Source organism: Rhinolophus sinicus, linkage group LG12 (assembly GCF_036562045.2).
Source record: "Rhinolophus sinicus isolate RSC01 linkage group LG12, ASM3656204v1, whole genome shotgun sequence".
Lineage (NCBI taxonomy): Eukaryota > Metazoa > Chordata > Mammalia > Chiroptera > Rhinolophidae > Rhinolophus > Rhinolophus sinicus.
The window spans coordinates 23,981,049-24,008,427 of NC_133761.1; the positions used below are offsets into that span (position 1 = coordinate 23,981,049).

Here is a 27,379-nt window from a genome sequence, read left to right on the forward strand (position 1 = left end):
AAATAACTGAGGCAATCTACATGATTACAAATCCTTCCCCATTCTCTTCCCCCCAAAAAAATATCCTGGCCGAAAATCAATCCTTTCTTTTCTTTTGTTAATACCTCCCTTGCTTCATAGTTATTTCTATAAAGACCTTTCATTTTGTTCAATTCCTGGGAGCACCCTTCTAGTTACTAGATAGGATGCTGCCGGATTCATGAATCACTTAATAAACTCAATTAGATCTTTAAAAAAAAGCACAACCTGACCACCCCCACAGAAGCATTACGTTATGGCTGTTACTATAATCTGAAATTATTTTACTTGTTGTCTGTCTGAAACAATCTAACCAACGGTTTACAAAATGATTACTATGACAAATAAAAGCTCCTAGTCCTCCTTGCATGTAACGTCCTGGAGCGCAGGGGCCTCTTTATCTCGTCCTCCGCCGCATCGCAATGCAATCGACGTTGCCTCAGCAATCAATTCTGAGTTTTCAGTATTTATTAACGGAACGGACCGCAGTACACTGACAAACTTGCGAGAAAAAGAAAAGTGCCCAACGCTCCGCCCAGTCCCGGAACAGCCCAGAGCCAAGGAGGCCCCGCGCCCGGGACATTGTTCTCCAGGCGCCGCGGCCTGAACCCCGCCCCTTCCCCTGGGCGAGTTGAAGCATTGCGCATGCGCGCTGGGGGCCTGTCTGTTCCTTTGTCGGCGCTGTCAATAAAGTTTTAGTGAGGGGAGACTCTCCTTTTCCTTGACAAGATGGCGGAGTACGACTTGACTACCCGCATCGCGCACTTTCTGGATCGGCATTTGGTCTTTCCGTTGCTTGAGTTTCTCTCCGTAAAGGAGGTGAGCGGGGCTTTGAGGGTGAGGAAGCCGTGGGAGCGCGGGAGATGCGGGGCAAGGCCGACAGGCAGTGGCGGGAGCCCTGGGCCTGACACACGTGTGAGGCGGCCGCCGGTGTGGTCCTGTGTCGGAGTTGATTGGTACCGCGGCCTTGGGCCGTGAGGTGGAGAGAGGTAGCACTGTGACCCCCAGGGGAGAACGAGGTGTTCGCCTCGCTTCTTGAGGTGCCGGTGTCCAAGGGACTTCCGCGTCCGTTCCTGTCGGAGGTGGACGACTCGCTGCCGACTTCACGGGGATAACGCCCGAGCTTTCCGGAGCTTCGGGCCGACTTCTAAAAACAAATGGGAGGGTTAGAGATTTTGATACTTTGTTTTTCCAGGAACTGTGGCAAGGGTGTGCTGGGCTTGCCGGATCGTTTGGCATGGTCTTCTTCCACTTAAATATCTAGCACTTTGGTTGCCAGAAAGTTGTGAGTTCTTTGCATTGAGTAGTCCTGGTCTTTCGATGAGTAGCTACTTCCTACAGGCGTAGCCTATTTTGTCGGGGGAGGAAGGGGACCTCCAACCCACGAAACAAAAAGCAAATTAACCCGACAAAATTTTACCCTAAAAGTTGTTTTCCAGTTATAGATAAATAGATTTCGTGTGATTTGAATTGGTCGTCAACATTCATTTAGCTATTCAAGAAATCTAGACTACCTTGAATAGCTATGTGGTTCTGGTACCTCGTTTTAAAAAAAATTCATGAGTCCTAACAGTTTTAAAATGTTGAACTTAGTTATACTTTGTGTTTATTGCGAAATTGATGCATTTTAATAATTATAATACAGTATTACTGTGATGAAGGGATTAGAATATTGGCCAGAAAAATAAATGAATTCTATTTCTGGAAGCAGATTACAACATAGGTCTACTTAAGGAATTCGAGATTTGGGGAATAGCTTTTATGTGTCCCAACAACAATGGAACAAAAAAGCCCAACAAACAAACATTAAATTGTTCTGATAACTTTTCGAGGGTTCCTGGTATTTACGGTTTATTACATAAATTCGTTTATCTTTTTCTAAACATATAGATAACTTTAAAGTTGTTGATGTTAGGGAACAACAAAGTTCATTTTCAATAAATGTTCAAGTGAAGCCTATCTTGAAAGGATATGTTTTTGTCTTGGTTTTTCTTCACCTGGGATATACTTAACACCTATATTTTAGAGCTTGAATATAATAATCTAGTCTGCCTTCTGTTTTTGTTTTGTTTTTTTGTTTTTTGTTTTTTTCCTGGGTAAGTCAGGATAATTCACCACAAATCAGGGAATAGAGAAATACCATATTTTGAAATCCTTTACCAGCTACTTCTAGAAATGCTTCTAAACTAGCCAAACTTCATATTTTTGTAATGTGTTCCTTACACTTTCATTTTTCAAGACAGATAAAATGGAGCAATGTGTAAGTGTAAATTAGTATTTCATAGGGCAAGGCCAAAACTATGATTGGCCGCTGAGAATCAGTGGAAGATACTGCGCCCAATACCCTCTTCCTTGGAGAGAATATTGGTAAGATGTTCATAGGACACCAAGAGGAAGACAGACAGATGCTGGCATATTTAGTGATTACTAAGTATAGGGCTGCCATGGAAGTATGATAAATCCAACGTAAAATCCAGACATCTCACCACTAAAAATTCACCTATACTTTAGAGGAGGTAAAGGTCTATAATTATAAGGCAAAAATTAGGAAATGTCAGAGAAGTACTGGAAGAGTATGCTATCAACACTGAGATTTTATTCAGTGGGCAAAAGGACTTTTGAAGAAGAGAGGCTTTGAGTTGTGATTAGATGGTTGGGAGAGTCAGCGATTGTGACACATGAGGGCAACAATTTGGCATATTTGTAGTGTGTCGGAGAATATAAGCTCCATGAGAGCAAGAACTTTGTTTTATACTTTGCTGTGTTCTCAGCACAGGAAGTAGAGTCTGGCATAAAGGTTTTTAATGATTATGTAATAAATGAATGAATGAATACATATTTGTATCTGCTCTTCTTTATTCTCAGGTGAAGTACAGGACCAGGCAGTGTTCAGCAGCCTGGGCGCTGGATTTCTGCTTAGATTAGGATCCTGGCTCTGTCATTTGTGTAACACCTCTGTGCACTTAAGAGCAGTTTCTTTCTCATCTTAACTAAGCCTTTCTCATGCATAAAATGTTGGTACTACCATGAATCTCATGGAGTTAGAAGAATTACATGAGGGAATGCATAGAAAGCACCTAGCCTACTGGGACAGAGTAAATACTCCTGAATGTTTTCTATCAGGAGGCTAGGCCATCCTGTCTGAGAGGGGAGTGAGACAACCAACTGGGGGTTTAAGGAGTGACTGAGGAAACCAACCAAAGACAAGTAACAAGGATTGGTAAGTTTGGAGGGCCCAGCTGAGGCTGGAAACCATACATTTGTAGAGAATGATGGTCATTCTCAGAGTGAGAGGATCAGTGGAAGGTTTTTGAAGTGGTGTAGAAATATTTGGAGATAGACTTGTAAATATCATTTAGAAATGAAATGGATTGCTGATCAACAGAGAAAAGCACAAATGTGATTGAATATATATTGCCTAGTTTTGAAACATTTTATAGTCATTCTTAACCAAAACAAAGAAATAGATTACTTTTTTCCCCAGAGCTAGAGATTGACATTGAGTTGTGCTTGGTTGGAGAAAATGGATGGAATCCAATGATATAGCTAAAGAGAAAATATTTGAAATAGTTAGAAATGATAGCTAAACTTATATAGAAAGTTACAGCCAAAAAAGGTGATATAAAAATTAGAAAAAGCAGAGGGCGTGATGAGATGGGGAAGCATTTTAATGGTAATGCTGAAAGAGGTGATGAGTTAAAGTTGGAAGTCTTAGAGATGAGGTACTAGATGCAAGTTGTAATTTGCGGGATAAAGGAATTTTATGGCTTGAGTTTTTTTTGGAGAATCATCAGTATGGATGTAAGATCTGTGGGAGGTAGCAGGAAGAGATGTCAGAATATTTGAATTTGTTAAAAATAGCTGTTTTCGAGGGGTTAATAGACCAGGGATTGGGAAACTAGCCTGTGAACTGAATGCAGCCTTCTCTGCCTGTTTTGTATGATCTGTAAGCTAAAAGTAATTTTTAACAAGTGAACGTTCACAAACATTTTCAATTACAGAACACTGTAATGTTATACCCCAGTTGAGTGAAATAGTTTCTGCCCCAAAAAGAATGCCATTCTTCTCTTTAATAGATCTACATTACAAAAAAATTTACTCCATTGTTATTATTATTTATTTCAAAAAGGAAAAGAAATTGTTGAAATTTGTTTCTTATAGTACTTAAGCATAGTATTCTTGGTTTTTGCTTCTTGGCTCACAAATTGTAAAATATTTACTATCTGCCCTTTACAGAACAAGTGTGTCTATGAGGCAAATTTTAGAGAAGGTGATATAAGTAGATGTAGACTTATGAAGAGGCCTGTAAGGTCTGATGGCAGAGGAGCAGTGCTTTGAACCTACAGTTGGAGAGACAATACAAATTAAAAGCTATTAATGGGGTATCAAGGAGAGGTGGCATATTACTATGAAAAGGGTGTTTTCATCTAGGGTTTCTGTAGGGCAGACTGAAAGGGAGCTTCAGTTTTTTTAAGTAAACTTTTTTATCGTGCGTAACACTCATGCAAAAAAATGCACTAATATAAGTGCTTTTCTCCCAAAGTGAACACACTGATGTGACCACCATCCAGATCAGTAAGTAAAACATGAACAAACATCCTAAAAGCCTTCCTTCTGACCCTTCTTAATCATTACTCACACCTGATCTGATCTGATGCTAGAATGTTTTGCCTGTGTTTGATTTTATATAAATAGAATTAAGCATACACCACCCTGTACTTGCTTTGTATGATTTCTTTCATTCAACATTGTGAAGGACATCCAAGTTGTTAGGATGGCAGGGGTTTGTTGATTTTCAATGATGCTTGTTAATGCATATTGTGAGAATGTCACAGTTTATCCATTCTAACGTTGATGGACTCGGCTATTACAAATAGCGCTGCTATGAACATTATTGGAGATGTCCTTTGAATATATGCACCCATTTCTCTTGGGTACCTAGGAGCTGAATTGCCTGGTCAAAATGTATGTCTAACTTTAGGAGATAAAGTTACTCCGGCATTGTCAGTCTTTTTAGTTTTTAGTGTGGTTTTAATTTGCATTTCCTTTATGATTAATAAACTTGAGAACCTTTTCGGTCTTGGTCATTTGGTTAAACTCTTCTAAAGTGCCTGTTAAAGTTTTAGTCATTTTCAATTGGATTGTCTTATACTGTTTTGTAGGAATTGTTTATGTAGTTTGGAAGATTCAGTTCTGATCTCATGACTATATACCATCTGACCATTTTCATGTTTTCTTTTGATGGACAGTGAAAGGTTGTGGAATTTTCCGGCATTTTTTTTCCCCTTGGTAAAATTAAATTTAGTACAAAAACCTTTTCTTTTGCTGAAGCCTTACGTTGATGACTATTTGATTAAATTTTAAAATTTCGATTACTATCTCTAAATACTATTGTATAGACTCCTTGAATATTGCTCAATACACTTCATGTTTATGTGAGTTTACTTATTTGGTCCTTGTACTATGGGTTAAATTATGTTTCTTGAACTCCTTGCATAGCGAAAACCTGATATGATGTGGTTGACTTAGAGAATGGATACTAGTTATGTTTCAGTGGTGTGGATGGGGAGGCATTATAAAGGACTGTGACTGTTAAGTAAAGGAATATATGGGGGTAAAGAAAAAGCTTCCTCAAAGAAAAATGTGGATGTAGATATTAAAACAGTAAAAAAAAAAGAAAGAAAAAGTTGGTTTCTAATTACCTGGATGTGGAGAGGAGACAACTATATGTGTTTATCAGTGGAGTTGGTGTGGTTACTTATGCACAGTCCTGTTCTAGAAAGGGTAAAAGATGGCTTGTAGGGACACATAAATAAGATAATAAATCAGAAGTAGGTGAGAAAGGCTTTGCATTGTGTAATTGCCTTCATTTTTAAATTATTAGATAAACAAAGTATTCTTATGTCTAGATTGATTGCCTTCTTACAAGAGGGTGAATTAATAGTATATAGTATTCTATTTAAAAAATAGTATTTCAGGAAGTATATTTCCAGGTAAACTAGTCTTAGTATTAATCAGTTTATTTGGGGGAACTTCAATATATTTATCAGAAAGTAATTTTTTCTTGCAGATATATAATGAAAAAGAATTGTTACAAGGAAAATTGGACCTTCTTAGTGATACCAACATGGTAGACTTTGCTATGGATGTATACAAAAACCTTTATTCTGATGATATTCCTCATGGTAAGTTTTGTTATTAGAACTGAAGCTTGTTTTGTGAAATGAGAATGTGTGTATTAAAGTTGGTGATTTATAGAAGAGCATTAGCCAAAAGTCTTAATAAGTATTTGAATGATTTAAAAGTCCTCGGGATGAAAGGTAATATTAAGGTTATAGGTTTCCTAAAGCATATTATTTGCTTACCATAAAAGATGTGAAACTACTTTAAAACATGGTCATCAAGTGCTTTCAGTTCATAGTATAGATCATCAAAGTTGTACTATATGAATCGGGTTGTTACCTCGAATTATCTGAGAATACTGCAGGTTTGTTTTTATTGTTGTTGTTTACTATTTCAGTTAGTCTCTTATGTGCCTTAGAGATTTATTTTTCATCTTGAAATATCTGGGAATATAGCCATGGTCTTCAAAAAATATGGTCCCCAGGACCAGCATCATCACATCAGTTCACCAGGGAGAGCTTGTTAGAAATGCAAATTCTCAGGCCATACCCCAGATCTATGTAATCAGAAACTGTTGGCTGAGGCCCAGCACTCAAATTGGAGAAGACTGATAACAGTATAGTGTTTTCCAAATCCTTGTTTCCTGTGGTAATAGATGTTTCTTTTAAAAAAAAAAAACCAAAATGGCCCTATAAGTTTGCAAAATACTAAAATACTATATCATTTGTTCTATGCACATAGCATTTTTAAAGATTCTAAGAACTCTTTCAGTAGAGAAGTACAATTTACTTTGTTTAAATTGACATTTCTCAAAATTTGATCACAGATCCGCTTTTGTGTTTGAGATATGCTGTTCTAGTGTATATTTTGTGATATGCAATGCAGAATTATTATATTAAACCTAATCACTGTGACTTATAGTTCCCTGCAGTAAAATTAGCTCTTTAAATTTTAGTTTGTGATGAAAAAGTAAATTATTTCTTATTGAAACTTTAAAACATGCTAGCAGGTTAAGTTATGTGTGATTTTTCTCTCTTTGTGATGCAGTAAAAAGAAACTATAGAATTGGGTTTGAGAGATTATGGAACTACATTTATAGTGAAAAAAGAGATTATTGATTGGGTTTAAATTCTATTCAACCTAGTTGAAAACCTGTAGTAATGATATGTAAATTCCTCTGAATCACTGTTGAGAACTCTGGGGTAATACCATTATTCACCTGAGAGAATTCAGTGAAAACAAATATAAAAACACTGGGAATGAGATCTCTCTAATGTAGCATTAGATGATAATTGTTTGCTTGACAGGCCTCGCTTCCTTGCCCCAGACTGTATTTGTCTATTCCCCAGTTTCTCTTAAGAGTAAGAAGAGGATTCTCTCTTCCTTCTTGTGCCTTTGCAGTGCTAGAAAGGAGAAATTTGACCTGGGGCAGTTTCTTGAGTGGATGGTTACTGGCATATGAATGTATTAGGGATAAATACATAAGGTGAACAATTTAAATAAAATGAAAATTTTTCAGGGACATCTTTATGGGGAGCAGTATAGTTTAATGTTATAGCACTCCTTTGCATTTTTAATTAGCTTTGAGAGAAAAAAGAACCACAGTTGTTGCACAACTGAAACAGCTTCAGGCAGAAACAGAACCAATTGTGAAGATGTTTGAAGATCCAGAAACTACACGGCAAATGCAGTCAACCAGGTAACCTCTTCTTAATTTGTATTCTAGAAATTCTCTTTTCTGGATTAATACAAATGTTAATTCAAACTTTAAAGGATCCCTTTATCTATTTGTTTATTTTCATTTATCCTTATTGTGTAAGGGCCAGAAAGGCCTTAATAATAAACATTAATACTAAATTCTTTTTAGAATTTATTTACCCTTTACCCCAGGCTGATTCTACTACATCAGTTCTGCCTCTTTCCCACCTTCCCAGTGGACATTTGGCAATGTCTGCAGATATTTTTAGTTGTCACAACAGGAGAAGTGACACTGGCACCTACTGAGGAGAGGCCAGGAATGCTACTAAACATCCTACATATATAACACATCAGACAGTACCTTACCCCCCAGAAAAGAATGATCTGGCCCAAATGTTAGTGTTACTGAGGTTGAGAAACTGTCTCTGGGCAGTACCTAGAGCCCATGGGTTCTGGCTGTAAGGAAAACCTGAGCTTACTTTATCAGTTTGCTACATTCTCTCATATCCTTCCAACCTTGATGCCCAGGCCAAGGAGGGTAGAGTAGAACTGATAAGGTTATTTTATTCCTAACTTCCCCTTAACTAGAAATAGACTTATTGTTTGGTTTCCAAAGAAACCATGTTGTCTTACTCTGACTTAATATATACCACTAACTGAAGCCCTTTAGGTTATTAAAAATGTTTAAAAATAAAAATCTACTGAAATTGAATATTTCTATTGTGGTAAATTGTAGCCACCAATATATTCACTTGAGGAATTGCTGAAGATTTTGCCACATTTACCTTTAGGTCTTACATAATCAAACCAAATTTTTAGAGAGGTTGGCTCTGAATTATTTGTGATTTGGGAAAGTATTACCAGATATTTTTTCAAAAAGCAGTAAACGCTTCACTACTGCTCATACCATATTATAATGTATCATGCTGTACTACACCATATTATACTATATATACAGGCAATATATATACATACAACAGAAATAGCTGTATCTTATAAAGCTATCGTACAATATATATTTTTATATATAGCTATCTGTGTGTGTGTGTGTGTGTGTGCATGTGCATATATACACACACAATACTAAGCTGCCTGTATATACTTATAATAAGTAATTATAGAACTTCAAGTCATATGTTAGTGTCCACAGAGGAACAGCTGAAATAATCTAGAAGTTAGGGTACAACAGAAAGTTTAGGATTTAAATTCTAAATTTAGCCACTTCAACACAGTTATTGGGACTAAGATATGAATAAGATGAATATGAAAATTGTTCACCAAATATTAGAAAGAGGATTTCTTGTAGCTTAATAGGCACTAATTTGGAGATAAATGATAGAATTGTGTGTTTAAAGCTTGTAATTTAATTAAACTTCTAAACTGATTACTTATTTTCAAAGTAATAACCTCATCCTGCCGATTCCCTTTTTTTAAATTTCATTGAACATATAGTGTTGTCCTTCTCACACTTTCCCAGAAATACCCCATCAGCCAGGGCACAGTGATTATATACCTGAGGGGTGTGAGGAATGTCACCAAAGTTGATCCACAGACAGTGTTAAGTTTTTTTGAAATCTTTTTATGTTAAAATTTCATGCATATTTCATATTCAGTGTTATAATATGTTCATGTTAATTTTAGTGATAACATATCCACTCCTCATTACATAAGTAAAATTGTGCTGCTGAAAGACATGCTATAGCATTCCTTCTTATAAGGAACATAAGATAATATTTTCATTTTTGAAAATGCCCACAATGTGGGCAACTGGACCCATATATCACTTATTCTTTGGTGTCTTTGTCACCAAATTGTCTTTTGCCACCCTGCCAACATCTCAAGTTATGCAAAGCTAAAAAAAAAAAAGTTAAATTGAGTTGACACTTTGGTATCGGTAATGATTATATAGGGCATGTAGTATAGATATATAAGTTAGGCATGATTTATTAATCTTGTAAATTGGCTAAATCACCAGTAAATTGGCTAAATCACCATCCTGTGAGTAGTAGTAACAAATTTGGGAGGGAGACAAAATTTGTATATAGGGCTAATTCCTGCTAGTTTGTACAGTACATTTATTCCAATCTCTATTCCATAATAAGAATATGTTATCTATTGGAAATGTACCCTCCAGAGAGCAAATATAGATACTCCTCACCTTACAATGGGGTTAAGTCCTGATAAACCTGTCGTTAAGTTGAAAATATCCTAAGTTTGGAATGCACTTAACGTACCAAACATCGTAGCTTAGCGTAGTCTACCATAATCGTTATCAGAACGCTTTTGTTAGCCTGCAGTTGGGGCAAATCATCTAACACAAAGAATATACTGCAGAGTATCAGTAGTTTACCCTTGTGATCACATGGTTGGCTGGGAGCTGTGGCTCTCTGCTGCTCCCCAGCACATGAGATAGTATCACACCACATAACGCTAGCCGAAGAAAAGATCAAAATACAAAATTTGCAGTGCATTTCATTTTCACACTATCGCAAAGTCAAAAATTCGTAAGTCAAACCATCTTAAATCTGGGACCATCTGTACCATTTTCAGTAGGTTGCTACCTAAGTAGGTTGTTGACCTCACTATAACAACAGTCAACATGTTCAGGTTTTATTACCTAAAAAACTTCTCAAGACCTTATCTTAGATGATGTGAAACAGAACACGTAATTTTCAATTAGGACCAAAGAAATTTGAAAGTGAATTTTAAAGTTTGGAATTCTTGAGTTCCTATTCCTTGTTCAAAACATGTAATGTTCTGTTTATTTTATTCTAGAAATCATATTTTTACTTCTAGTGTTTAGGTATTAAGATACGGCTTTATGTGGGTAAGAAGTTAGAAGGATATGTTTATTTTGTTTTCTGTGGACTAGAAGATAGTAACTTTTGTATTTTTATGATTAAGGGATGGCCGTATGCTATTTGACTACCTGGCGGACAAGCATGGTGTAAGTGGTATCTTTAAAATTTTTTTAGTTGTCATATTATAAGGGTAATTAAAGAATAGTGCAGTATAGATAGGTTCCTGGCTTGACAAGAATACAATTTACAGATTAATTTATTAATCCTAATGCCTGTATGTTTTTGAAACTTTAGTTTTTAAAAATTGGTGCTGATAGGAAATTAATTATAGTACTTACTAGATAACAGAAAGTCTTAAAACTTTTGATTTATTTTTTCCAGAATCATCGTATAATAGTTAGCATTTTATATGTCTGATGGATTAACAAGTAAGTAAAGACAGAACTAAATTTGAATGAGAAATGCCTTGAGCAATAGAATTAATATTTTGGCTGCCTTGTAGAATACTGTAGCCCTGGATGTTATCAGGGCCTTCATAAATCCCCAAATTCACAAATAAAGGAATGTTACAGGCTTTTCTAGCCATCTCCCAATCTCCTGTCCTTTGTGTTAACTCAGATTGTGAGACTTTATATACAGTTACCTCTTTTAACTTGCATTCAAGTTTTATCTCATTTAACAATTACTGTAACAAGCGGTTTGCTGACCACTGTGCAAATTACTTTTTCTGGTTTCCATGTAAAATGTGTGGTGAATTTGTTAATGATCTAGTTCGAATGATCTAGTTCAGAGCCTTTCTCTTAGGTTTATTCACTTTGACATTGCTTGTATCAGCTCTAAGAGTTGGCATGATTTTGGGGCCAGTGTTCAGAGAGAACAGTTTACTGTACATATTATTCGTACAGAATCACCAAACCTATAGGGATGCAAATGTTTGCTAGTTGACTAAGCTCAGTCACCAGCTAAGGGTCTCACATATCAGACCTTCAGTAGCTATTCAAGTTTGTATCGTAACAAAGTAGGTGTCATTACAATTCATAACTCTTAGAGCCCAGAACTGTCAATGTTAAATCCACCAATTCCTGATGTATGTTTTAAGGGTTATGTGGTTCTCTGATCATGGTGTTTATTTTTGGTGGGAACTTTTGGGATACTTTGAAGGAACTGACTTCTGAGGGCATTTAAACGAGTAAATGGGTTGAATTTTAAAACTCAAAATTAAAAACTAGAACTTTAGCCTTCTTTCTTATTTATTTTTAGTTTAGGCAAGAATATTTAGATACACTCTACAGGTATGCAAAATTCCAATATGAATGTGGGAATTACTCTGGAGCAGCAGAATATCTTTACTTCTTTAGAGTGTTGGTAAGTAATTTTTTTCTTTGTCATCTCTTTTGTGGGATTCCCTTGGATTCTCAAAACATGTCTATAGATTTGGGTCTGTCTATTGTTTTCACCAGTCATTGGTAAAAAGAGAGAGGGAAAAAATTTTCCCCAAGAAAAAACAAATAGGTACAGGAAACTTTATATCAGAGCCTCAAAATTTGAAGTGAAATTGAACTTGACCTTGAAATCCTCAAAAGTGGGAACCGCTAATTTGTTGTATTATGTATAATTGTATGATTTTAGCATTGGCAGAATTCTATCATGTAATGAATTTGTTACAATATTACCATACAGCACAGTGAGTGACACTTTGTGAGTGCTTAATATTTATTAAACAGATCCATTGTACCTGGATAATGAATCCAGAATTCAATTTTTAATGCTTTGCATATTTCTTTAACTTGTTCTGAACAACTGTGGAAAATGATATTTGAAAAGATTTTATGCCTCAATAGCAACTCTTTTCCATTTCTACCTTCAGCTATTAGAATACAAAGTTCAATGGTTTTTCATTATGTAGAGGGTAGATGGGTTTAAATGGTACTATTAGAGCAAATTCCTAATCATAATGTGCCCTGTTTGTTCTCGTCATATGTCTGACAAGTTCCTAGATTCAGTTCTTTTATTAGAAAAGGAGAATTTGTGTGAAGCTGGAGAAAAAATCAGGCCTTCATATTGACAGATTTCTTTCTCACTCTGCCTTCTGTTTAGGTCATTGTATTAATAAATGCCTGTAGAGTTAGCAAAATGCTCTGGTTTTAAATTCTAATTCTAATTTGTTACTCACTTTGAGTTAGTAAGCAACTGCTTAAGTCTCTGATTTCTCTAGTTAATCCTAGAAGTTGGGAAATAGTTCCTCTTGAGACAGGAACTTTGTGTCTTCCAACCTTGGAAGAGTTGTTTCTTTTGTTTTATTTTGTGGTGCCTTTTTTCTTTTAGTCCCACATGCCACAAAGAAAAGACTTATGGTTGCTATTTGGATTGTTCTCTTGGAAATTAAATATTCTTCTTTTTTTTCTTTTAATGGTGGTGGTGGGGAATTGGTGTTATTAATTCAGGTAATTCCTACACTTATAAAAAGTACTTAGACAACTTTCATTTTTAAAACTACCATTCTTCAAACAAAGATTTTCAGTTTATTTCCAAGATTTGGAAAATTAATATTTTTCTCTTGCTCCCATTTGTAAGCAAATTCTTAATTTACAGATTAACTGTGGTTAGCTTGCAAGTGCATTGAAGGTAATCAGTGATGCTAAACTTGTAGTGACTTATCAGAAAATTCCATCAGTTTTACTTTGAATATTATGAAGGATTTAGGAGAGGAAAAGTTGATTACTTTGGAAATGTAAACAGCTTAAACCAGGATTGTAAAATCAGAAGCCTGATATGATTACAGGTACATGAAAAGAGCTGGTTATTCATATCATTTGTTAATGCTGGGAGTGAATTTTGAGAATGAAGATTTAGTGTCATGTTAGAGTTCTAGCACAGTAAATTTATTGTTGCTGGTCAGTGAGTGAATGTGCCATTTTGCTAAGACATGGAAACTTAAGGTAACTGCTGGAAATCCAGATATTGAAACTCTTCTAGCATATCCACCCTTGAAAGCAGGTTAGTATGAAGAGCCAACTGTAATGACATGGACGTGAGCCAGAGCAGTACGCATGAACCTTTTGGGGATTAAAAAACCTGCTGTGCTGCTACAAAAAGCTTTTATCCTAACACATATAACGTATTCTGGTTTTAATAGTATCATTATGTTTATGTAGTATGGTTTTATAATTTTATAAGTCTGAAAATTTCTACAAGTGATAGGTACATACTTAAAAGTTTGGGGAGTTTTTAGGTTTACATTTTAAGATATGAAGATCCAAGTTAGTTTCCAATCTTAAAAAATTCTGGGTTAGTTTTAAGCTTTTACATTGCCTAAAAAATCTTGTGCTGGATCTCAGATGACATTTGGTTAAGTGATTCAATACCAATAAAAGATCAGAACACAAAATTAATTATTTTACATTTAAGAGCAGTCAACTTATAGTCATTGGATAGTGTTTAGAAATTATGTGCAATTTAGTTTTAAATTTTTGCCCCATCTTGTGCCTCAAACATTTGAAGTAGGTAGGAATTGGTTATTTCCTGTTGACATATTGATAGAGACTAACAAAGCTGTTTTCTTTTAAAAAAATGCATTATTTTACTTTTTTTGTTGTTGAGGTAGGCAATACTATAAAATCTATGTGGTTTTTTTTTCAGATTTTGTTAATAGCAAAGATGAAAGTCGTGATTTGGATTTAGGACGAATACTGTCAAAGTTTTACTTATTATTTAATTTTATTTTTTTGCAATAGCCGTTTTTCATTTCTAAATTCTTTTCTGGTGATTGGTTATTCTTTTAAATCTATGGTTAGGGAAACATAAGCTATGAAAGAACCATTGTAACTATGATCTGAGATTAGAACTTGACTCTCCAAGTGACCTATTGTAGGTCAGTGTTGTATAAATTAAAGCTGTGTGACCCTAGAATCTACCTTTATTTTAAAAAGACTTGGTGGCTTTTAGAATACAGCAGGGAGTGTTTAGGTGCACCCTATTTGGATGTGAAACTTCTTTGATTTATACTGTAAGAAATACATTAATTTGAAATGACATTGGTGAAGCAGATTTGGTCGAAATTTTTAAACATTTTTGTTTTAAAGTTTTTAACACTGCATTTGAATTATATTTTGTTAAAATCTACCCTTGCTGTGGCCTTTGGTCTGACTCCAAAATATAACCCCTCCCCGCGCCCACCAGCTGTTTGAAATAAAAGTGATTTTAAGATACTAGGACTGTTTGTGATCACCTTTTTGTAGGTTTTTTTCCTGCTCAGAATTTAAAATTTATCTACTGTTAAGTACCTACCATTTGACTTAAAGGTACTCTTCCTTGACTCAAGAAAGCTTGCATAATGATGAATTTTGGAACCTTAGGATATTGGCCAAAATTTTAGATCTGATTTATCCAGGTTGATAATGTCATTATAAAAGATACCTATTTCATATTGATTCTCAGATACAAAATTTATCACATTTTAACATCTGAAATTGGGATGTGTCTTGAATTGGTTGTGGTTTTGGTTTTAGAAACATAAAATAGTAGTGTTATTTTAAAATTAATGGCATCTTAGATTCAAAGAAATATTTTAATACTCATTTCTTTGTAAGTATCAAACATTTTATCCTTTATAATTTGAACAGTGGTTTTATAAATCAATTTTTTAATTTCAGTGAGTTTTGACAAATGCACGTACTGTGCAACTACCACCAAATCAAGATAAAGAATATTTCTGTTATCCCAGAAAGACCCTTTGTGCCCCTTTGCAGTCATAGCTTATCCTGATTTATCCATTGATCTGTTCTTTATTCTTCTAGATTAGTTTTGCCTGTTCTAGAATTTCGTATAAGTGGAGTGATACATAAGCTTGTGCTTGGCTTATTTTGATGAGCAAGTGTTTGAGACTCTTCTGTTACTGTGTGTATCAGAAGTTTGATGTTTTTTATTGCTGAGTAGTATTCCATTCTGTGAATATATGAATGTACTACAACTTATTTATGTATTCAGCTATTGAGAACATTTGGATTACTTTGTTTTTGTCTACTACAAATAGAGTTGTCATGAATATTCATTTACAAGTTTTTTTAGTGGATGTTATTTGCTGGTTCTTAGAGTTTGCTTAATGTTATTTTGTACATTTGAGTTAATTACTGCCATCAAAGAAAGAACCTCAGTATAGGCAGAGTCAGTATTAAATATTATTATGGTCCTCATAGTTTAGACAACCTATACTACTCTGATATCATCATTTCTGTTCTCATTGTCATTTGGTAATCACATTTCCTGAGCTTTTATTTATCAGATGATACTATAATTTCTTCACATTTGCTATGTCATTTAAATTGTACAACAGCTGAGGTAGGTTATATTACAATCCCCATTTTATAGATGAGGAAGCTAAAGTACACATAGTTCAGCTATTTATAGTAAGTGGTAGAGCCAGAATTATTGGTGGTTGGATTTCCAGTTCTGCCCATGCAATTTTACTTAATTTGAAAATATAACATATACTGATAGTACTCGTATTTTACATTTATACTGTCATGTAAATGCTTCAATGAAAAATTAAATTCAACATTTTAATTTGGAGTGCAGAAATGCATTCTACCTCCATTGCCCTCACTTGCTTCTGCTCTTTAGCACACCTGATCCGTTCAGAGTCTTACTATTCAATTCTCTTGCTTTTCTTTGGGTGTCCTACTTTACTAGTTTTTATTAGCGTAGTCTTTATAGGTGTGGCGACAAGAGGTAAGGTGGCCCTCAGTCCTCGTGTAGGTTAAGACTGCAGTGATTCATGATTTGCATTCATGATTTGAAGTATAATTTGGGGGCAAATTACATTCTTCATGCATCAATTTCCCCTCTTTAAAATGAGGATAAAAATTATTATTTACCTTCTATGATTTTTATTAAGATTATATGAGAAAGTGAACTTTTATTGTTCAGTACATATTTCTTTGATAATAATTAATTGTTATTAACCAGCAGACCTTTTTTTCTGTCTCCATAGTCCCTTCTGTTTATGTCATAGTTTGGAACTTTTCTGTACTGGTAATAATTTCTCTAAATTGTCAATGAGACCCACAAGTTTTGATTTCCCACATCTTCAGTCCCGTGCTTTTAGCAACAAATTACCTCTGAATCTAATTGTTTCCAAAGTTTTTAGGTGCCTAAAATTTGATTAGTTGTGTATAAATTATCTGAAATGGGTTACCACAAACATACTAGTGCGGTATCCTTGTTTTAAGTTATTCTTTATTTTCTGATCTAGGCTGAATATTACAGATTTGAGTGTTTTTAGTATAATTAAGATCAGGGAAGTCTGTTTGAATTAGTTTAACCAGTGTGATCCAATAGGACTTAATAACTGGAGTATTGGGTAGAAAGCTAGTCTTTTAGTAGGCTAGATGGATTTGTAGGGTATAAAATACACATTATCTTTCTTTTCCGGAGTATTTCAAATATAATTAATTATGATATCTTAAACAGGTTCCAGCAACAGATAGAAATGCTTTGAGTTCACTCTGGGGAAAACTAGCCTCTGAAATTTTAATGCAGAATTGGGATGCAGCCATGGAAGACCTTACACGGTTGAAAGAGACCATAGATAATAACGTGAGTTAAACTTTTTTAGGGTGATTCTCTGAAATGTCTATGTGCTTTTCATACTTTCTGATAAGGGAAACACTGTATACTTTTAAAAAGGAAAAGAAAGAAAGAAGAAACAAACCAAATTAAAATGTTCAGATTAGCTTTTGTTGACCTTACATAAAAATCAGTGGGTTAGTGGGTTGGTTGGTTTCACTGAATCCGCTTTAAGGAAGCTGTCAGATTTCTTTTGGCTCTTAGAGAAAAGAACTCAGTTTTCGTTTTTGTTACAACCTACTGTTTTTTTAATCAGTGAAAATGACACAACACTGTTAGTGCTATTTATTATTGGAAGTGTAGAAGATGACAGTTTTCATCTACAGTTGTCTAATAAAACTATTTCTTATGGAGTGTTTAGTTCATTTCTTGCTTTTAAGATGTTTTCTAAAATGAGTATAATTTACAGCCTCTGTAAAAATGGTTTAGTGGACATTATTAAATCTGTCTCTGAGAACAGAGAAATTTTGAATATTGAGGATCGTGCAGAGTAGAGGGTCCAGGAGGTTGGACTTGGATGGTAATGATCCTATTGCATGCCTTAGAAGGTTCTCGTTTTTCACTAAAATTCTGAGGTCAGCAGTGTTTATTCCGTTGCCTCTTTCTTGTTTATTAATATTTCTTATGTGTACATTTTTTTAACCCTTTAGTCTGTGAGTTCTCCGCTCCAGTCTCTTCAGCAGCGAACGTGGCTTATTCACTGGTCTCTGTTTGTTTTCTTCAACCACCCCAAAGGGCGCGATAACATTATTGATCTCTTCCTTTACCAGCCACAGTGAGTTATTTTACTATATAATTTAGGTTTTAACTATATGAAAGTATGTGTGTGTGTATATATATATATATATATATTTTTTTTTTTTTAATTTAAAAATGTATTTCACTTTGACATTTGAATTCGTTGTCAGCCATGTTTTCCCCTCTTCATGTGGTGTATACCCGTATGCTTGTTAATTAAAAAAGCTTGTATGTAACTCTTAAGTACATTATTTGATAAACATGTATTCTGAGCCCTTGAAAGTGCTATTTCAGTGTGGTCCCTGGGCCAACAACGTAAGTATCATGCAGATTCTCAGGCCTTACCCTAGAGGAACAAAATCAGAATCAGCATTTTCACAAGATCCCCGGAAATCCATCTATATATTAAAGCTTTAGAATTAAGGCACTGGGCTATTGTTTAGAAGGAATATATATATCCCAGGAAAATCCCTTTTGTATCATTACTTGATCATCCAGTTTTAGCGATAAGAAATTCACTGCTTTGTTGTTAGCTAGAAATCATTTTTAAAAATTTATTTTTCCACTTAAGATCAGTGCCTCTGAATCTTCTGCCCATTATTTCGTATTTGATTGAAATAACAGAAAGCAAGACTGCTTTAGAAAACTTTTCAGATTTTTGAGGATAATTTTTCCTTGTCTCTCCTTCCTTCAGGCTAAATATCTGGTTTGGTTTTATCAAGTAACAGTTTTTCTGATTGTTTAGTATTTTGGTTGTTTTCCTTAGATAATCACAAGTTTATCTATAACGATCTTAAAATTGAAATTTTACATTCTAGGATTGTTACTGTGTTTCCCCGAAAATAAGACCTAGCCAGACAATCAGCTCAAATGTGTCTAAATGGAGCAAAAATTAATATAAGACCCAGTCTTCTTTTACTATCATATAACTGGGTTTAGTATAGTATAATATAGTATAGTATAGTACAATATAATAAGTATAATATAATACAGGGTCTTACATTAATTTTTGCTCCAAAAGATGCATTAGAGCTGATTGTCCGGCTAGGCCTTATTTTGGAGGAAACTGGGTAGATCTAAGCTTTATGGATTACAGTGGCACCATTAGCTTCTGTGACCAGTACACATGCTTATATTAATAGAGCCGAAGATTATAATAACGTACTTTAGCAGTTGCTTCATGGTTTGGCTAATACTGACTGTATTGGCTAAATTTCACATAAACACTTTGAGCTTTATTTCTGTTATTTGTTAACCCAAATGAAGACATAAATACATTTCACTTGATGTCTGTCACATTATTGATTGTTAAATTAACATTTTATCTTTTTTTCCAAAATGCATATTTATTTATAAAAGTAAGCTTAGGAATTGATGGTGTCATACCCTTCTGATATAAAACATCAATGAAGACTGAACATCTTGTTTTTAAATTGTTTTTGTAATTTTCAAAGTCTTAAACATAAATTACTACTCTGTGGCAATATTTTTGCATAAGTTGGTGAGACATAATCTAAACTTAGTCACATTAATAAACATGGTCTTTAAATGCTCATTTTAGTAAGATTTTTAAGACTAAAATATTTGACCTCTGCAGTTAAGTTGTTATCATTAACTAACAGGACTTTGAATTTAAGAGAAATTTAAGTAATTAGTGGTAATAACAGTTAAAAAAATATTTGGCCATCCATGAAGTGCCAGTAATTTTTTTGTGTGTAGAAACAGAGAGCCATTTTTAAATGGTGTATATTGTGTTGTCTGCATTAAATGCTAAGTGTTCCCCTGAATTTAAATAAAAGCAAATAGAAGCACTTTTAACAGACATATGGCTGGTTTGTTTTTCATATTAACATTACAACTTAAATTCAGTATAAATGTATTTAGTCAGTATTAACATGACATACTGATCCAGTATGATAAAACTGAACATGGGCAAAGGAGTTTTTAATAGGAAATTATGTTTTTCTTTCCTTGAGAAAAGTGAAAACAAAAATTACATGGCATTGAGTGTGGTGGAAGACAGTGTGTGGTCTTTGCCTGTGTTCCAGCATTAACTTTTAAATGTTAATGACAGAAGATAAAGTTTTATAATTTGCACAGCATTAGGTTTATTTCTTTTTTATTGGAGATACTTTATAGCATTCAACTGTTCTTTCTAGATTCACATTACTCACTAATTTGTACGTAACTGCCTCATTCTGTCTGCTCTGGTCCTCAAATCCTACTTGTGGGAAACTCAATGTATATTAAAATTGTATAAATAAAAATTTTTAAATTATATATATACTTTACTGCTTGCTGGATGCTATGATAGGTTAGTTATAACCTTGAAAGATATAAATCATAGTCCATATGTTGAATTAAGTAAAAACTCATGGGAGGGGTTAAAAAAGCCATTGTCCACTAAAATAAGATCCTGCAAGTGCGGTATTACCTTTGTCCTGCCTGGCCTGTGGCACTGTGAGCTCGCAGCTTTATTTGGCAGTATCCTAGGGGAAGATTGGTGAAGAGCAAAGCTGAACCAGCCTCCAAAAGACTGATATATAAAACCAGAAGGCCAACAATAATTTATACTGAGAAGTATAAGTGCTAAGAGGACTAAGTACATGAAACATTTGGTCAGATTGTGCTGATGCTGTAGGTTTAGGACATAGGAAGCATGATAAACAGAAGATTTCTTTATGAGTCCTTGGAATCAGAATAGAAAATTTATGTGACTGGATGTTTAATGGCACCATCAGGTTAAGCTGTCCTAATATGTCCATTTTCATAAGGATATTCTTGCCACTAAGGCCAGATCATGAACATTTTATGGTATGTAAATATTCGAATGGCATTTTCAAGATTTGCTTTTTACTTATCTTTTCATGAATTCCATTTCAGATCAATACCTCTCACTGTACTTCTGTCTTTCTTCCTCAAACTACCCCATATTGATTGGAATACGTTAATAGCTTTTCAAGTTTTCCTGATTTGGTACCATGTTTCCTCGAAAATAAGTCCTAGCCAGACCATCAGCTCTAATGCGTCTTTTGGAGCAAAAATTAATGAGACCCAGTATTACATTATAATATATTGTATTATATTATAAAGACCCGATTTTATATTAAAATAAGACGCTGTCTTATATTAATTTTTGCTCCAAAAGACGCATTGGAGCTGATGGCCCAGCCAGGTATTTTTGGGGAAACATGGTAGCTTTCTCTTAGTGAATTAACTAATCTCTCTGCTCTAGTGCATTGTGTATTTAATCCTCTGAGGGCAGTCTAATTTCCCTTGTGCCCTCATTCTTGAGAAGTACCTTTTTCCTGTACCCTTGTGCAACCGTTATGTTTTAGAAGAGGATTTTTTATTTTTGATACTGACAATACAATCTCATGCAGTAGTTGAGATTAACCAATACTGGGTGAATCTGGAATATCCAGAAAAATGATTGGTAAATCATTGCAAGAAATTTGGGGATATTGGTGAGTGAGTAAAGCAGCTACATACCTATCTGTAATGTTAAGATGTCCATGCACCTTATAAAAAAAAAAATCTTTTTTTTTTAAACTAGTTTGTTTTGTTTTGTTCCCTTCTTCTGCCTTTCCCCCCGCCCCCGCACTCCAGTTCAAGCCGTTGTTTCAGTCTAGTTGTGTAGCACACAGCTCCCAGGCCCATGCTGGTATTATGAGCCTTGCGCTCCCCCGCTGAGGCAGTCAGTCGCTAGTTTTCCGTCAGCCACTCAACAGCAGCTCAGGGCAGCTCTCGCTGGCTGCTCGCTGCTCACATGGCTGCCGGCCACTCACGCTGGCCACCGGCTGCTCTTGGCAGCACACGGTAACTCATAGAAGCCCACGGCTGCTCACACCAACCTCCGGCTGCTCACAGCAGCCCAGCTCCAGGGAGAGCCGTTGTTCACAATCTTAGCTATAGAGGACACAGCTCACTGGCCCTTGTGGGAATCGAACCGGCGACCTCGGCATTAGGAGCATGGCACTCCAACCACCTGAGTCACCAGGCCGGCCCAAAAGAAAAAGAAATCTTAATGAGAATTTCAAATTCTAGAATTACAGATATATTTCTCAGTATTTATAGAGATTAGTCAATCATGCATTCAAATGAAAAGAGATTAAAAGCAACACTAACATGCTGTATTTTACCTTCCTCCTATATAGTAAAACCTGTAGGATTGTCTTAAGAGTTGATTGATAGTCCCAAAATCAAAGATAGGAGGGTGAGCCTACCTTTAATGAGCAGATTTGACCCCCTCCCCCAGAGGGAGTCTGTGACAGCTGGCTCCATTTTTGACACCTAGTAGAGGGGTTAAGGATAAAACAGCCCTTCCTGAACTCAGTTGTAGAAATCACTAGAAAAGGGCATTCCATGGTACTTACTTATTAGTGGAGCCAGTCTTCTGTGGTTTTTGCAGTTATGTGTATATCCAGAAAGGAACATTAAATGCAGCTGACTTTCGTATATTTTCAAGTAATGAAAGGAAGCATGCAAACAAGAAAAATTAAAAAAAAAAATATTCAAACCCATTGTGAAAATTCTATAATACAAATAAGGGTGAAACACTATAAAGTAATTCCTGACAACCTTGTGGCTTATATGAAATTACAACAGAATATATGTAATTTACTAGTAGAACCATTTGTAATGGATATTAGAAATAGAAAGGTAGTTCATTGAGATTACAGAAAGTTTTAATATAATAAACTTTTACAAAAGGAAAACAATGTAAAAAAGTCAATTTTTTTTATTTTAAAGTGAGATAAAGGTTCATGCTCATATATATAGTTAAAATAACAATTTAGAATTAAGATTTATTAAATTATCAAGCTATAGTCTACAAATACGTTTAATGCCTTCATTTATATTTCCATGGTTCATATACAAAAAAGACAATGCTGTATGCCATTTAAAATCTCTCAGTAAATTGAAAAGAAAAAGAAACTTAATAGATTGTAGTTTTTGGACAGAATACAGTCAAACTAAAAATTGTTAAAAGTTGTATAAATAACTGAATCAAAGAAGAGGTTAAATGTTAATAATTATGAAATGTCTGCCAAAGCATCACTCAGAAATTAATTCACAGCTTTGAGTACTTAATTCAGCTTTTAAAAACCTTGATTAAGAAAAACAGAAAAACACAACAAAGGTAATGAAAATAAAATTAGCAATATATTAGAAAATGTTGAAATTAATCTTAAAACTGATAATTCAATTTCAAAAATGGAAAAAAAAATTAAACGAAAATGGCTTTATATGTCAAGTGATTTAATAAAAAATAAAAACCATCAGGAAATACTATATATACTTGCATGGTATTCTCTAAAACCTGAAATACCCCAGGTGACAGAAGTGTAGCCTTATCATATCAGTTAACTGAGGAAGGAATTGTGAGATGTTTTTTGTTTTGTTTAGCTTTTTAACGATTCCACTAAAAGGACTCAGCTATGATAGATTTATTGGTCATTGTGGAGCATTACAAAAAGTATGTATATAGGGACATAATTCTCCATTTAACTTTGTGAGGCAAATAGGACCCTATTGGAACATTCAATGACAGCCTTTTACCCCCTTCAACACCCAAATTAGATATACACACTGAGGAGCTGTTGGACGTTTAGAAGAAAAAACAATAAACATCAGAATTATCTTTGGGAATATTATTGTTACAGGTAAATGGTTCTTAAACTTTTTGGTCTTGGAATCCTTTTATTAAGTATTAAGACTTAGTGAGTGCAGTTTTGTTTGTTGGCTAAATCTATTGATATATAGTGTATTAGAAATTAAAACTGAGAAATTAAAAGTATGTTAATTGGCAAATACTAAGTTGATGATAGTGGACATTTATTTTTAAGAAAAATAACTTTTTTTTTTCTTTAAGTGTTTGCCCCCCTCCCCCCCCGCCGCCACCACCACCACCACCGAAAAACTACTTTTTAAAAAACCAAAAATTTAGTGAGAAGAGTGGCATTGCTTTACATTTTTGCAGACCCTTCAATTTCTGGCTTAATTGACAGCTAGATTTTTATCCCTGCTTTCATACCTGATTTTTTTCAGTCTGTTGTGAAGGATATGAAGAAAACTTAGCCTCACACATACATAGAGAGGTGTTTTTCTAAAATAGCTTTTTCAGATAATTGTGAATATTTTTTTTGATAATACACCAAAACTCTACAAGTAGTGGTTTTTTAAAGGTTATTGTAATGTGGAATCTGAAACCATATCATTCAGTTTTTTGGATTCTAAACTATGCTGGTATTCCAAAATATATTGGTCGGCCTTGTACTTTAAATGGATCTTTTTACCCATGCATAGTTTATAACATCATGCATTAGTTGTTTGGAAAATACTGGCTCAGTGAGTTATACAAGTATTCCAAATATGTTGACCATATACAATACCAAAAAAATGACATTCATTAACATCAGTACTGACCCCATTAAAAGGGTTTAAATAATGGAAAGTAGGAGTGACATATATACAAATTTCCTAAAATTCTATTTTTTGAAAGCTCTAATTTTATCATTTATTTTTCTTGAAGGATAAACTCTTCATTTTCTAGAAAATATCTTCCATATGCCAAAGTCTAAATAGCTTTGGTTTGTCTGTCATTCTTTCAAGTAAAAATACTTCTATGAGAAAAGCAACAAGTTCAGCTTCTAACTCAGTCATACAAGGGCTTTTCCTTAAGACAACCATGACACTAAAATATATAGCAGAAGAGCCTTATACACATTTTCCATTTAGTCATGCGGAATATTAAATAGATTAATTTACAAGGGTTGACTTTTTTTAAATTAATAGTTTCTACTGCCTATTAGGATATAGTTGAAACTGGCTTTTTTCTTTTAATGCAAAAGAGTAGTGGTGAAAAAGAATAGTGACTACTAATATAGTAGGATGCCACTACTCTGATTTATGTTAAGGTTACCAGAAGGTTTTGTTTATGATTCAGTGATTTTTTTTTAGTAACTTTACCAAGTGGTGATTGCTATCATCATAAATCAGTTTTTGAACATTTTCTCCCACCCGATGAGAACCCTCGTGCCTATAAAACTTTTTTTTTTTTTTAAATAACAGAAACAGCCTGTTAGCAAAATATGGAAAAGAAACTCAGTCATATTACAATTTTGAATTTCCACCAAAATACTGTCAGGTTACCATCCTGTTTTCTTCCTCATTAGTAATGTCTTCATGGCTTATTTTCATTTTAGCTTGATTCTAACTTTTTATGAAAATACTCCCAGTTGGCTTGACATCATTATTTCATTCATTTTCCTGGATTGCATATTAAGTAGAATAGTTACATAGCATGTCATTTGCATTGATATGTCTACAGTCATTATGTTTTTCAGTGGTCTCTGGTAGATACTAGAAATTAATGAAGAAAATATCATATTCTTCCTGTTTTTAATTTCTAATAGCACAGTAATACATTTTAATGTGGTTCATAGACTGTATGTTAAATTGATAGTTTATATCGATTGTGATTTCAGGCTTTAAAAAAAAAAAAACAGAACAGTACTTTGGAGATAAATTATACTTTTGTCCTTGAAGTGAAAGTTTAGATGCAAGTGCAGGTGATAGTCCCTTACATCATATATATTGTCATTTCTGCCATAATTTATTCTGAATCTAAAATGGAGATGATTTACACATTTGAAAATTTTGAACTTGTAAATGTAACAATATATAAGTTAGGTATCAGGTATAAGATAGAGCAATGTTCGAAGGCTATTACAGATGAGGCTTTGCCACCAAATGTAGACATTATTAGGGAAAAGAATGCGTTTGTAATACAATGCCCTAGTTATTCTCCAGTTGTTAAAAAAAGTAGATTCAAAGTTCAGTTCACACAAGAGTGTTTTGTTTCCTAAATAAAAATAACATAAATTTCCTAAGAAATTTCAAGTTTTACTATTAACAGTCAACTAGTGTCCAGAATTTATCCTGACTGACCTTTCTTCCTTTATTTTTCCTGTATTTTCTAATTGTTCCTGATATTTTTCATGGAGGTATTTTACCTGCTCTAGCTCAGGATGACCTCTAAGATCCCCATCTAAAAACCCATCTTCTGAAATTCTACTAAGTGTTCTGCCTTTTCTTTGTTCTTTTAGTTTGTCTTTCTAGAAATGTCATTGTGTCCTTTTTTTACCTATCCAAAGTCTGCCTGTTCTTCAAGCTCCAACTCAAGTTTACTTTCTTCATGAAGTCCTGTATATTGTGTCTGCCATATATTTGGTATTTAATTATGCAATGCCTTTAAACAAAAAACTTACAATTGCCTTATCTCCCCAACTAGATTATAAGTGTATTTGAGGGCAGAATTTTTATTCTTTATATTCTGATAACATCCTGCACATCATAGATATTTAAATGTTTTTATTTTGGGGCATATTTGTCTTACTGTTTGATTACTAAATGTTCTGACTTGCAATTAGAAAACTGAAGAAAAACTTCATAAAATTGTACAACTGGAGCAGGGTTGTGCTAGAGAAAAAATAAGCTAAAACATTTTTATCGACCTATCATGAAATTACACTTCAGAACACAATAAATACTTGAGGCTCTTATTTAAAAAAAAATATATATATATATAAAGTTAGATTTCAAAAATAGGGGTGGTATAGCCTCTGTTCTTACATAGTTTCTAACCCAAACAAATAACATAAGAAGTAGTGTAGAACATATATAACTTAGTACAGATGTATTTTATTGTACATGCTAAAATAGGTGTGCCAGCTATCAGTGAGGTCTGGAGAAGTTAGAAGAGTTCAGTGAAGATGAAAATTGGTCTGGCCTTTAAATTCCAATTGATGGAGAAGAAAGGACATGATAAGAAGGAAGTAGAGCAAAAGAACACAATGGTCACGTGTAGGCTGTAATCCACATCTGTGGTCTTGCTTGTATTTTTCCTAAATATATAATTACGGATCCCTCTAAGAATATAAACTAAGATAACGTCACAAGAATCACCCTTAATCCTCACTCCCCTCCTTTATGTATCAATCTATGCAGATGCATGCATACATACATACGTAGATGGTAGGGAGTCCCTGCTGTTCGGAAGTCAGGAGTTGTCGTCGTAATGCTATGTTCCAGATCTGCAAACTATGGACCGTGGTCTAATAAATCTAGCCCACTGCCTTTTTTCTGATGGCCTGCGATATAAAAATAGCTTGTACATTTTAAATGGTTGGAAAACAATGAAAATAATGTTTTGTGACGTGAAAATTACATGAAAGTTTTAGTGTCCATAAATTTTTATCGGAACACAGCCATGCTCATTGTTTTACATACAGCAGTTCCCCATTATCTGTGGGCGATAATGTTGCAAGACTCCCAGTGAATACCTGAAACCATGGATAGTATCAAACCCTATA

General features: G+C 34.3%; 1 protein-coding gene across 1 annotated transcript in view; it reads left to right on the top strand.

Moving 5' to 3' along the window:
• Window positions 1–680: 680 nt before the first annotated feature.
• Window positions 681–27,379, top strand: part of EIF3E (eukaryotic translation initiation factor 3 subunit E) — a 47,164-nt gene continuing 20,465 nt past the window's right edge. The window contains exons 1-7 of the mRNA XM_019750651.2: window positions 681–837; window positions 6,089–6,203; window positions 7,723–7,840; window positions 10,744–10,786; window positions 11,901–12,005; window positions 17,109–17,234; window positions 17,915–18,039. Of these exons, the coding sequence (XP_019606210.1) occupies window positions 748–837; window positions 6,089–6,203; window positions 7,723–7,840; window positions 10,744–10,786; window positions 11,901–12,005; window positions 17,109–17,234; window positions 17,915–18,039 (722 nt within the window). The 5' untranslated portion in view covers window positions 681–747. The remainder of the gene's footprint in view (window positions 838–6,088; window positions 6,204–7,722; window positions 7,841–10,743; window positions 10,787–11,900; window positions 12,006–17,108; window positions 17,235–17,914; window positions 18,040–27,379) is intronic.